We start from the raw sequence: 15,008 nt of genomic DNA on the forward strand, positions 1-15,008 counted from the left end.
AATTTCTCCGGGCCATAAACTCAACCCCTATATAAGGGATTGAGTGACATAATTTTGAAGTTTTTCCTCTCTCTTAAAACACTTTCTCTCACTACTCTCTCTCTCTCTCTCTAAAAACTCGAGTTTGATCTAAAAACCCCCTCTTTCAAGCTTCAATTTGGTAAGTAATCTATCCTAACTTGTTGTTAAGCTTTCTTATCATGAAAATCTATGTTTCAATCACCCAAAACACTCAATAACATGTGTTTATGGTTTAAGAACCCTTCCAAAACCGTGAACACCCCTAAAGAGGGTTTTGAAGCCCCAAAACCCTTCCAAATCACTCTTAGTGCTTAGATATGGCTTAGAAACTTGCATGCATGAGCTTAGGAACCCAAAATCTCACTAATTGAGGTATGGACATGAGTTTACGGCCCAAGAGCATTCTTGGACCGTAAACCCTCATTCATGAACCATAAACACCTTTTTAAGGTGTTAAATTTCCCTTAAACACCTCCAAAGGCTTCCATGAGCTTCCATGAGTGCATAGAACCTTATATTCCTTCATGAGATGCACCAAAAACATACACAAATGAATCAAACTTGAGTTTATAGCCCAAGAACACTCTTGGACCGTAAACACCCCTCCTTAGACCATAAACACCCCCCAAAGGGTGTTAAAGTGCCTTTAACACCTTGTATGGCTTGGAATTGGACCTAGAACTTTGTATGCTTAAACTACAACCACTAAAACTCATGTGTTTAAGGTAGTAAACTCCCAATAACATCTTCAAAAACCGTAAACTCCTTATCCAAGGTCATTTCAAGTCCCGATCACTTCCTAAGCCATGGAATCAACCCTAGAACCTTCCCGTGTGCATTGTAAGACTATTTGGCATCCAAGAACACACCACCCATGAGTTTACAGCCTTAAACTCATGGGGATAAGATCATTGGACTGTAAACTCCCATAAGGACTTATTCTTGAAGAGGAAACTCCATAATTAGGCCCTACACACCCTTAGATGCCATCTGGGTCACTCCTAACACTTGGAATGAAGTGTTTTTGCGTCTCGGAGTGTATATTCTCAATTAATTAGTAGTACAAAGCCTAATTAGATAAAAATGTGTATCTTTTCATATTACATAGGAACCTCGCACGCGTTCAAGCCCCGAACTGACGTTTAGCATCCAAACCGACACATTCCGCGATTAGTGAGTTCATACCCCTACTCTTTTTCCGAGTTTTTCAAATGTTTTCAGGGGGGAATACAAGCAAAAGTACAAGGAAATCTTGTAATCAAACTTATTATTTCAGTTCAAATGTTTATATTCTATATGTTTTTATTATCGAAAACCGTATTAACCAATAATTCGAATTACAGAGTTAGCTTTCAGATTAATCATAGTTTTCTTGATAAAGTGTTATAATCTATGTTATATTTCATAATCTACGAAGAATTCATACTAATCATTAATTAGAATTAACACTAATAAGATACACCCTCGAATAGTAATAGAACGACGAAAGTACAGCTAGGAATAAAACGAATACGAATAATACAAATACGAATAATACGAATATGAATAAAACGAATACGAATAAAACGAATACGAAAGTACGTCTTTGGATATTGACAGAGTTTCGAAAATACTACTAAGTAAAATAGATATTCGACATTCAAGTGTAGGATAACTAGGATAACAGAATACCTAATTAATACGACAAGTATGATAGATACTAGGACATAGCATTCCGAACCAAGAACTAACCATGACTTTTAGGAAAATAAGGGTTTTTCCTAGGATAACGAATTGTTTCTAACGAAACTGTAGAATAAACGAATAACTAATTCACATATAGGAAAATAAGAGTTTTTCCTGAGATAACGAATTGTTCTTAATCAAACTATAGAATAAACGAATAACTAACTCACATATAAGAAAATATGGGATTTTCTTGGATAACGACTTTTTCAGAAAAACCAAAGGGAACCTATTCTTTTACAAAAATAAACAGCTTATGAACTCACCAGCTTTATGCTGATTTTCAAATTGCTTGTATTCTCAGTTCCACATTAGACAGGTACACAGCGATCTTTTGGAGAAGACGGAACGTATAGAAGACTCGTCTTAGCTTTTCTTCATATGATATATATGTAGAACATTTGTAACACCGTGTTTTCAAGCAATGTAAATATTTCTATGTAATGTAATGTTTTGTGTTACTATGCTTACTATGTACATTGGTTGTGATACTACATGACGTCCTCCGCCCCGGAACATTTCCGTCATCGGTTTTGGGGTGTGACACCCAACTACATTCGATAGTGCTAAACTCTTGACCCAACGACTCATCGACCATGGATTCGGCCATGGCGTGGAAGTCCCAGTTCCCTGGCCATTTAAGGGAGAGGACTATAAATGGAAGTCGGGGAACAAGAGGAAGTAGAATCAAACAACACAGGAACCCCTGCAAGAGCAACGAACGAGTTCCATGTACACCGCTACAACACCTACTGCTCCAGCACCTACCAGTTGATATGTTGGAACCCTTCTGAAGTGTGGGAAGTGAAACTACCACCACACCGGAGTATGTCGTGAAATGCAGTATCAGAACTGCCACACAAAGGAACACATAGTCCGTTTCTGTAGGGCACCGGCTCAACCGATCTCCCAAGTCACCGGAGATGAAGAAAATCAAGCCTGCTATGGCTGTGGTGAGACTGGACACTACCAGAGGGACTGCCAGATAGTGAAGAACTCAGGCGCAAATGGATGCATTCTGATGATCACCGCAGGAGAATCAACCCTAGAGTCTCCTTCGATCAGCGATACGTTTTCGACTTAGTAATTACTTTTTAAAATTAATTTATATTTAAATAAGATTAAAACCTGGGGAAAACACTTAAAAGTAATTATAAGAACTCACTTATTGAAAAAGATCACAATATTCAAGAGAACTAAAAGATTCGTTCAGAGAAACTATGATGGCTTAGCATGTACACCAGGGTGGTGCATAGCTAAGATGTTGCAGACCGAGAGTGAGTGATTCCGCCTTAATGCTTGTTCCTTGTTTGGTTGTGGATTTGAGGCAGAGTTACTCATTCGACTGTCTTATTCATCTTAATTATTTATAACTTGTATATGACATGCGATCATAGTGGTATCAAGTAGGATCGTGGTATAAACTATCGAAACTAGTTATCAAAACACTTTCATTTGTATGTATGTGCACATCGCAGTACGATATGTAGAAGTGTTATAAACAAGAGGAAAATAGAAGACACTAGAACATTCACTAGGAGTACATTGTCGAACATACTAGGGGTACATCGTCGAACACACTAGTAGTATGTTATCGTATAACAAGCGTTCTTTCAAATCGGCCAAACTTTTGTTTAGTAAAGAGTTCGTTACTATCATTCATCATGAGTTGGTGTGGTCCTCACCATACTAACTTCATAAGTTTCTATCGCCTCGACCGTCAAGTTCGCGAAACCTTCGTCATTCGTATCGACAGTCCGAACTAAACCTTAGTTTTATCTTTCGTATTCTAAACCCCGAAGTACTCATGCAAAGAGTACTTTATCCTCCGAAGCCTTATCATCAGATGTCCGCAGACCGTCACAAAATACCACTCGTACCGCAGACCTAGTTCGAGCACAGAGGCTTAGGACAAATGCAGTACACCTATCACTATCCAGTGTATACGTGTAGGTGGTGTATGATGATGATTATGTAGACCTAGTATGTGTGTTTCTACCGTATCTCCTATTCCTTGTTTGGTTGTGGATCTGGGGCAGAGCCGCACATCCGAACGTCTTACTAATTTTAATTATATACGACTTGTACACACGAGGTAATGAGAGATGGACCAGGTATGAATCCTATCATGGACACTAGGGCAAAGTTTCCAGGTCTACGAGTGGGTATTCTGCAAGTTAGAGGAGCGTAACCCCAGTGGTAATGCTAAGAAAGCTAATTTCGGGACAAAATTCCATCTAACGGGGGGATGATGTGACAACCTGAAATTTTTTTGCTTTAAAAGCTCGGTCAGTCAACTCAACTCAATGACAAACTCTCTCTTGCTATCATTTAGTAGAATTTGGAGTCTGTTAGAGTGTTTTAAGCCCAATGCATTCAAGGAATGGGTGTTAGAAAGTACCTACTAAAGCCACTGAACAACATACAAGCCTTAACCATCACCACCATGAGTTCAAGGCCACAACATTTAGAGTTTACGGCTGTAAACTCCAAGTGGGCCGTAAACTCACCTCTATATATAAAAGTCTTGGCCATTTCTTCCATTCTTTCCTTCCTTAGCCGATATTCTTCCATTCTCTCTCAAGTATCACCCAACATTTCATCTTAGATCTTCAAAAGTTTAAGTGTTCTTCCTTTAGTTTGTTGTTACACTTCATCTCCTAGTTACAATTTTTGATTTCATCCATAAAAATCATGTTTTCTTAGATATTCAAGAAACACCAAGAACACACACTAGTGTTCTTGGCCAAAATCAACCATTTCAAGCCTCTATATCGTAAGTACTCTTCCTTAACTTATTATCTAGTTACAACATCTGATTAGAGCCTGAAATCATCAAGAATACAATAACAAAAGGATTTTACTTCCAAGCCATCTCCCATGGCCGTAAACCCCTATAAGGGTGCCATATTGGCCCTAAACCCCTACTAAATGCAAAGTTTGTGACCTAGAACCACTCATTGATGAGTATAGGACCTTAAACCACACTTATTTCATAATATCCATGAGTTTACGGCCGTAAGCTTCTTGCTTGGCCGTAAACTCATCAAAAGCCTTCCATTATGGTGGTCTTTATCATCCTTGTGTAGAGCAATGGTCCCTCAAGTTTCCCTAGCCTTCAAACACCCTATAATGCATGTTAGACCATGAGTTTACGGCCGTAAACTCATGTTAGTGCCATTCCACCTTCCTTTGATCAATCACATGTGATTTCAACACTTAGTCCAAGTCCCATGGGGTGTTTCCTTACATTAGGTTGCTTCCAAACACTATATTTATGTTAGTATATGCCATTATATCTCATTTAGGACTTGTTAATTCGTGGGACTTCATTTGTGGAGCTTCTCATCCTTACACACGCATTCGCTTGATTCACGTACATTAGGTGAGTTCATACCCCGTAATGAATCTTTTAACTATTTTAAATGCTTTTAGGGGGGATAAAAGTTGATCACAATTGATAAATTGTGTAAATGTTTGTTAAAAATCTTTCAAAATATTGCTTATGTCTTTTAAAAGTGATCAAAACATTTCAAAAACTTTTTTAAAGTTATGGTACTTTATAGTTTCATCAAAAACTCCGTTTTTAAAGTACAAGCATAACTTAGTAGAAAAATGAGTCTTTTCAATATCAATACGAGTAAAACACTAGTAAACTATAATGGGTATAGTTTAGAGAGTCAGTCATACTAGATACTACATCACACTATAACGAGAGACAAAGAGGTACATACAATACACGATAACATAGAGAACATACAATACACGATAACAGAGAAAACATACAATACACGAGAACAGAGAGAACATACAATACACAATAGCAGAGAGAACATACAATACTCTAGTACATACAACACATATACAGGTATACAATAACATAAATGTGAACCACTGTTTTGAGGCATGGCAACACCTTCCATGGTTCGATTTGCATCCAAAATCTCCTGAAGGGAGAGCATGAATTTGCGTATAGATCTATACTGGATTGACTATCCTACACCTTGCTGTTAGCTACAGTGGGACCTGTAGGTCTATGGGTTCCAAATGTCATTTCTTTCGACGTCTTTCATTGTCGTGTTTTTAGTCGATAGTATGGTCCAATCATATCACATTATACCTTAAATAAAATTTGGTTTAAGGTAGTTAGTATAACAGTAGTTACTCTATATAATAGTACAGTACTTACATTTTCCAATTACTTTCGTAAAGTGACAGTTCTACTTGAAAGTTAATGCAAACTATTTTCGAGTCAACATAGTTATAAACTAGGGAAAACTTACATTTTACAAACAACAAACAGAACAGTCGGGTCTAATACATTCAGTAGATAGAGACCTATAATGCTAACTTTATGATTCATTTGGGTATGCATCAGGGATATATATTAATGAGGTCCGACAGGTAATAGGATGTGTGCCTTCCGCTTCATTTCCTATTCCTTGTTTGGTTGTTGGCTTAGAGCAGATTCACCCAGCCTACTATTTATCCTACCTTAATTTCATATATATTCCGTATACACTAAGTAATCATAAGGAGTACCAGGTATGGGTCAGGGCATAGGACACTAATTCAATGCACAGCTTTCTAGTACAAAACATACTTTTCAAACAGAACATTAGGTATTCAAAACTAGAAATTTACCAGTAAAGGGTTTAATCCATTTTATTAAACCATCATTTTTAAAGGACCTTAAGTAGTTAACTCTACAATACCTTAGTTTATACATCCAGGATTATATATAATTAACATCTAATAGGTAGTTGGATGTGTGCCTTCCGCCTCATGCCATGTTCCTTGTTTGGTTGTGGGCTTAGGGAAGATTCACACAACTAACTATCTGTTCGATATTAGATTATATATAGCTAGTATAAACTAAGTGATTATAGAAGGAACTATTTTGGTTACTATTTTATTATAAGAAATAAGGGTTTTCTTAAAGAATTTTACATAAATTATAAAGGAACTATTACAGTTAACTCCAGGAGTACCAAGGGAATGCACCAGGGTTATATACAATAATGATCTAACAACCAATGGGATGTGTGACATCCGCCCCATTTCCTGTTCCTTGTTTGGTTGTGGGCTTGGGGCAGATAGACACAATCGATTGTTTGTTTACTCTGAGTTCTATAAAACTTGTATCCATTTAGTACTCATAGAAAGGATTGTAGAGTCATTTTTACTTATCTTTCATCAAAGCAGGACATATTGGATTTTCTGGAGGAACAGGCAGACTTTTCTAAAAACATAACTTATAACTTACTAAACTTGTTACAACTTACATACATCACCAAAATCTTATATACTCACCAGCTTAATTGCTGATAAAGCCTTTCAAATAACTTGTATTCTCAGGAAACTAGTAAATAGGTACTCACGCTGGAAATTCATAAGATGGAGCATAATAGCTTCAAGTCTTGTTTTCTTATTTGCTTATGTATTCTATGTGATGTGAACTACATACTTTGTAAACACTTCCTTTCAAATGAAATGGTCATCTATTACTTTACTTACTATGATGCATGTCTTGTGATACTAAACATGACGTCCTCCCCCCCCCCCCCCCCCGAACGTTTCTACCGTTCCGATTTTAGGGTGTGACAGCAACTCATTGAACATCAGTAAAAAAACATACTTAAGTATTTGCGGAAAAACAAAATATACGATTTTGGTTTTTGATGGAAAATATGAACTTAAGGTGAGTGGTTATAATGATGACAATTTTTAAACAAAATAGGATAATAGTCATTTGTGATATGGTTGGGTATTTTTATTGAATGATGGACCAGTAAATTGGAAGAGTTCCAAGTAGCAAAAGGTAGTTGATTCTTGTGAATCAGAGAACATCCAGCAAGCGAGGCAGCTAAGGAAACGATATTATTGACAAATTTAATTGGAGACGTTAGAGTTGTTCCATCAATCTAAGAGCCCTTATAGATTTTATGTGACAAAGAAGGTGCAGTTGCTTTGACTAAAGAACCAAATGATCATGGGAGATTAAGGCACATCAAAAGAAAATAGCATTATATCTAACACCAAGTTGAAGAAGGAAAACTAGCATGCTTGGAGCATTGGGCTTGGAGATGATATTAGAGTGTAGATTTTAGTAGATAGTTGATATTTTTTGAAACAATTTAACAAAAATAAATTCTAATTGAATGGTGATTAAGTAATAAATATTTATTTATTTTCAAAGAGTTTGATACTATAGTCAATTAATTTATTCTTGTGTTTCTCTTTGCATTTTTTACTTCCTGGATATTAATTTATTTCAAATATCACAGTCATTCATACTTTTATGGAGTAAGTATTGATTTAAGATTGTCATCAAATAATTGTACATTGTCCATGGTGATTGGACATTACATATACATTGCTTTAATATTCATTAGTACTTGGAAAATGAGGATTTTGAGTATTGGTTAAACTCGTGCTTAGATATTACTTCATAGATTCAATCACCAGTAATTCTAAGACCATAATATATTATATTCTTAAAACATATATATATATATATATATATATATATATATATATATATATATATATATATATATATATAAGTCATTGTTTATGAATATGTTCTAAATTGGTTTGCACCATTGCATCCGTAACTAGATGTCATAAAGTGTGCTTCCATGTATGACATGATATGTAAAAGGTATCATTATATAATCAAATTTTATCAGTTCCTTTCACTAATTAAGGAAAGGTGAAATCTTTAGGCCCCTTAATGATTTGATGTTGACATTGTAGTACTCGGCCCAACCAGGACTAAATTTATGTGTTTAATTCGTAGACTAATGACGTCATCACAAATTGACAAATCAAGTAACAAAATTTTGCACAATGAGATTGATTTATATTCATATCTTATGTTCATACGATACCTTGAAGAATGTATGGATAGTTGATCGCTCAACTTAGGAATAACATCTAATTTATTCAAAGTTTGACAGTGAATCTAAAGCATTCTTTATTGGTTATTCATAGAATATACTTGCAATTGTAGTCTGCGACTTATCCAAGTGGGAGATGATTGGGTTAATTATCTAAGGTCCTAACTAAATTGGTATAATCTTAGTGAATAAAAGAGAAATATTTGATTTATTAATATATTATATGACTAATATCTTAATTAGAAATAGTTAATAATTAATTGAGATTTAATCAAAATTAACTAAAATTAATTTTGGATTAATTAGAATTAATAAAAAGGTGCAAGAATTGAATTGTAATTGTATAATAATTTAGCAAGGAAAGCAATTCTAGATTCTTCCATCCATAGATGGTTTTAGGGAGTTGTTGGAGGAGTTATAGAAGCCTCCTAGATCAAATAAGGAAACAATATTTGAATCATATTAAAATACTATTATTTAAATATTCAAATCTAGGGTTCCAGGCTTATTTTGCAGCTATATAAATTGTCATAACCCTTTAGACAAATTAATCCTTAGCCTCACTAATAGAGAAATCGGATTTCTAGTTCTCCTATCTCCATATTTTCAATCGTAGGTTTTCCTAGGGTTTTGTGTGTGACACATTAGAGGCTGACAGATTATTAGAGCTATTATTTCCAAGGATATCTACAAGAGAGTTTCTTGCATCAATTGTTTGTTGTTAAAGGTATGATTCTAACTCTAGTAGAATTTGATTTTAATAGGTTATATGTTGTTTTGAAACGTATGTTTCTATAACAAGATAAAATTACATAGTGTTCTAGGTTGCATGTATTCAGGAGGGAGCCAATTAATTTTATTAGAAAAGGCCCGTAAGTCAATGTTTTTTTATCCATTCTAGCACTAGACCTTCACCTACACCACCTTTTATTAGAAAAGGCCCATAAGTCAATAGTTGTGGAACCCGAGGAGGAGATACGTGAGCACTACCCACAACTATTTGGCATAAAAGGTTTCAAGGACGAAATCTAACTCAAGTAGGGGAACATTGTAAAATCCTTATTTCACGTACGTTTAATTTCTTGGTTCTATTTTGCTTATTCGCTGAAAACTAAAAGTAGGAGGTTTGTCACTGAGCGCGGTGCGCCTAGGCTCATGGGCTAAATGTCTTTTTAGCATTTTGGGGCTATATAAACGCAATTAAGCCTCTAGGGTTGGATCAAATACAACCTTCTTCACCCGTAAATAGTGTTTCTAGAAACCCTGGCCCTTCTGCTCCCATTTTATGTTTGGTTTCACCCTGAGAGCTTATCTTTCTTTGATTTGTGCATGAAGCTTGAAGATCACTATTCTTTTTAGACCATTGAAAGGAAGAACAAGTATAGATCCAACAAGTTTTCACCTTCATGTTTGCTAGATTTTGCTTATTTTCCATTTTATGCACTTTTGGTCTCAATTTGGTGGTGAGCTTGGAGATGAGATGACTCCAAGTGCTTTTGCACACTCAGGGTTGTTATATGGACCGTTTTGACTTGGAAATTATATCGAATAGTTTTACTTTATTTTTTAAAAATAAAAAAATTTACTCTATATTTTGGGACGTTACTTGGATTTGTCATTATATATATATATATATATATATATATATATATATATATATATATATATATATATATATAAGCAACCCTAATCAGGGGACCTACTCAGTAGTTATACAGCATAGCAATTCCCTCCATGATTTCAAGAAGGAAATCTCACCACTAAACTGGTTACAAGAGTTCAGATAGCCTACTATCCATATAACATGTGTGCAATATCAATCAATGTATATTTTATGAAGTGACCTGTATAAAAAAAATTTCGTTTAGTGATGATTGGGATATGACCATGTTTTTGTGCAACTGTTCACTTCCACTAAGGCTATCTCCAATGCATTGAACTCTTAAGAGTTCAATGGATTGACACATCAACATTCCACGAACTATATCATTTAACTTATTAAACTCTACACTCCATTAAACTCTTAAGAGTTCAATGGATTGCCACATTACCATTTTAATTTTTTTATATAAATAATATTAATAAATAAAACAAAAATATTACATTAATTAAAAATTAAAAGATAAAAATAAGATGTTATCTTTTTTAAATATTTTTAGGATTTATATACTTTTTATTGTTTAGAATAAAAAATTATAAATTAACTTAATAAATTAAATTATTGAATATAAATAAAATGAAGTATAAAACAAAAAATAATAATGTATAGTTTGTTTTTTATAAAAAAAAAATTAAGTAAATTAATTTTCAATATAATAATATCTATTTTGTACATAAATTGAAAAAAAATAAAAAAAATAAAAGAATAAAAAAAAACATTCCCATACCACTATTGAATAGGGATTAAACTCCTCATTCATTCAACTTCACCCAAATGCTCCATTCAATGCAACCTCACCATTTTTTATCCATTGAACCCTTCATAAAATTCCCATTAGAGATGGCCTAACATAGAAACCTTAAAATTCATTGATTCTCATATAGTATACCCGTGATACAGCATTAACAATCTTTAGCATCGAAAACTACTTCAAGCTTGTTTTTCGCTTATTTCGTGATTCTAATTTCATATCTCTCTTTAACATATTTCATTTCCAATGCTATCTTCATATCTTCTTTATTTTTGAAAACTAAAATTGTTTGACGGTTATTTAGAGTTAAAACGATGGTCCTTAGTGTTATGATTATTAGATTGAGTTTCACCATAATCCAACATACGTTCATATTTTCTAATGGTTTCCATTGTGGATGTACGTTTACATTATCTATCAACATAAACAAATTTTCTTAAAATTTGGTCAATTCATCTGCGTCATTTGGAGGCCCATTGTAAGCAACTTCTTTGCATTTACGCTGCCATGAACATCTTATAATTTCACATTGTAAGTACTTGTGAATTGTATCCGGTGTCTAGTAGATTTACAAATTGTCAGTATGGGAGCCATATTTGTAACGACAATAAAAACCGAAATTTATCAAACTCTAACGGAAATGGGCTTAAGTAGTAAAAGAAAAGAATCTGGAAATTCACCTCTATTATTAAGCTTTAACTATTAAAAGAAGAAATTAATAACAATCTTAAACTAAATCTCAAATTCTACCATCGATGAGGGTAAAACGTAGAAGAAGAAAAAAATTATATTGTTGTTGGTCATTTACGGTTCACAAAATTAGGGGTTACAATTTATTACACGACACGACACGACAAAAATACACGAAACGAAACGAAATTATGATGAAACTGAAATTTCAATTCGTTTTCGTGTCGTGTTCGTGTTAACTGTAAAAAACACGATGCCGTGTCGTGTCATATTCATGTTCAAAATTCGACATGAAATTGACACGATTTAGTAGTTCTTTATCGTGTTTTTCGTGTTTTTCATGTTTTTCGTGTTATATTTGACAAACTGTTTATTAAATAAACTAGTTTTTAGTAATATTATATTTGTCGTGTCGTGTCGTGTTTGTCGTTTTTTTTTATTTTTTCGTTTTTTGTGTTAGTTAGAAAAAACACGACATCGTTTCGTGTCATGTTCGTCATACATAAAACATTATAGTGTCGTGTTGTATCAGACAGAAACACGAAACGATAGCAGGGTTTGCAACCCCTACACAAAATAATACAAGAAATAAACTATTCCGGATCCTACCATCATGTTTATGATCTTACATATAAAACCATTCTATTGCAATCCAGTAAAGTTTTCATAGATAGGGTCTTAGAATTTTACAATCCTACCATTAGAATCTCAATCATGATGATCTTGTGTATTTGTAATTTAAAAATGTTAATTATTATATCTGTTAAACCATTGCATGGTTAATGTCTATTTGTGTAAATTTAAGCAGCGATTAAGTTACATGAAATTAATTCCATGTAGACAAAAGATGTTGAAATCCTTGAGTTGCTTTGTGAATTCTAACGGTATTCATGGATTACAAAACAAATAAAGGAGTTGAAAGAAATTGAACTTCAATTTGTATAGAATCATGTGATTGTGTTGCATGTTCAATACCTTAAATTTAAAAAGTCAACACTCCAAAAAGATGTTTTTCAATTTCCAATAATTCAAAAACACATGTTGAACAAGATTAAATATAACAATTACATGTCCAATATATTTTTTATTCACCTGAAATATTCTGAAAATAATAATAATCAATTACAACAAAATAATCAAACGTTCAAAAGCCATTATCTTCTGATTTAATAATTTATAAACAACCTAGTATCACAATATATCGTTTATAATAAACCTTCTCTTATTAATTTTAATTTTAATACTCAACAAAATAAACATTCTATCTGGTGTAATCGGATATTCAAGCGAATAGTCAAATGACATTAACACTTCACCAAAAATATTCCAAATTGACGTGCAATCCTCACCAATTACCCACCTAAAATCCTTTCACAAACAAAAATAAATGCATTTGGCAACACCTTCAACGCCTCTACAATGGCAATTTATCACCGGAAACTGTTATCGGAACCAGATTCCAACCAAACCATAGACTGTTCCGGCTGTGGTCTAAACTGCCCATACGACTGCGACTACGTAACAATCTACTGGCCACCACAATTACCACCGTCATCAACCACCGCTGACGACAGCTCCACCACCCATATCTCACCTTATGTCATCGTCATAGTCGCCGTGATTGCCAGTGCAATTCTGTTTATCAGCTACTACCTTATCGTGAAAAGATATTGTGTTCGATTCCGTCAACCCTATCCCACCCAAGTCAACCAAGAATCACGGGACTTTATGAACGAAGATCATCAGCCGGAAATTGATCACCCCATCTGGTACATCAACACCATCGGCCTCCAACCGGCGGTGATCAGATCGATTGCGGTGGTGAAGTTTAAAAAAGGTGAGAGCTTGATTGACGTCACGAATTGCTCTGTTTGTTTAAGTGAGTTTGAAGATGATGAATCTTTAAGGTTGTTGCCGAAATGTAACCATGCGTTTCATATACCTTGTATTGATACCTGGTTAAGATCGCACACAAACTGTCCTCTTTGTCGAGCGGCTGTTTTGGCTAACAACTCAAGTAATAATTTGCAATCAAATGATCAAAATGGAAATCGTATTCATGGATTTGGTTTGAATCAAAATACCCAGATGGAAAATGGTGAAAACGATGGTGAATTGGGTTCGATCGGTGTTGAAGAGATTGGGATTCGTGAAAACATGAGAGAAAGAGGGAATAATAGGGTTGAGATTGAAGATGGAAACAAGGAAATTCAAGATTCTAAAATAGAGATTGAGAGTATGAGTACACTAAGAAGAGCGTTTTCTATGGATTCAAGTGCCGAAATTGTACATATGGAATTGAATTCGAGAAATTTAAGTAGCGAGATGCAGAGTTCAAACCATATAAGAGATTCAAGAACAAGAAACATGGTGACGATGAGATCATTTTCATATGGTGGGAGATCGATCATGTAATTTGTAAATTTATAACAATTTGGTATTTTTCCTTCTTTTACAGCCAAGGTTAGGGTTTTGATTTTTATGAGCAATCTCCTTCAAGGATACTGAGAAAATGCTCAAAAGAATAAAGTTTGGTGATGTTTATAGATGGAAATATGATAATGTGTATAAATATTTATCAAGAAATATATACTTCAAAATTTTTAACTTTGTTTCTCTGGTAAAATATTTATTTATGCAACAATATTCCATATCTTTGTCTTTATGTAAAGATTTTGGTTTTTACTTAGAATCTTTATATCCATCTATTGTTTATATTCTTCGATGTTTTAAAAAACTAGTTTGAACCGGCCGATAGAAACGGTTATATCGGAACCGGTGAAGAAAGTCGATCAACTATCACCGATTTTATGTCTATATTTCAACCGAAATTAACAGATCATTTTTTATAAAAAATATGGTTTAATCAATTAAATTAAACCGGTTGAACTAATTAAATTAAATAAAAACACATGAAAATAAAATCATTTTAATAACAAACTTTTTTTTTACATATATTTAGATTTCTTTGAATAAAAACACATAGTAAATGTTATAATTTTTTTTTAATGTATTTGTATTCAACTAAAACTATATTTTGTTTCTGTATTATACTTTATTTTATTTTTTATGTATGTGGATTGATGTAAAACTTATAATTATGTGTTTTTAATATATTTAGATTGATCTTCAAATTGTATTTATATATTTTTTTTAATTTTTAAACTTGTAAATATCTATGTATGTGTAGGAAAAAATAGAAAAAAAAGATGAAAATTATAAAAACGGTTGAACTGACGTTCAAACCAGAAACTGATCA

At 33.6% G+C, this 15,008-nt stretch overlaps 1 protein-coding gene across 1 annotated transcript; it reads left to right on the forward strand.

Moving 5' to 3' along the window:
- The first annotated feature begins 13,036 nt into the window (after positions 1-13,036).
- On the forward strand, positions 13,037-14,356 carry LOC145018473 (RING-H2 finger protein ATL54-like). The gene has a single exon (XM_078976351.1). It carries the CDS (start codon positions 13,169-13,171, stop codon positions 14,162-14,164), a length of 996 nt encoding a protein of 331 aa, XP_078832477.1. The 5' UTR covers positions 13,037-13,168; the 3' UTR covers positions 14,165-14,356.
- Positions 14,357-15,008: the final 652 nt, after the last annotated feature.

This window comes from Lactuca saligna, chromosome 9 (assembly GCF_052625555.1).
Source record: "Lactuca saligna cultivar CGN05327 chromosome 9, ASM5262555v1, whole genome shotgun sequence".
Lineage (NCBI taxonomy): Eukaryota > Viridiplantae > Streptophyta > Magnoliopsida > Asterales > Asteraceae > Lactuca > Lactuca saligna.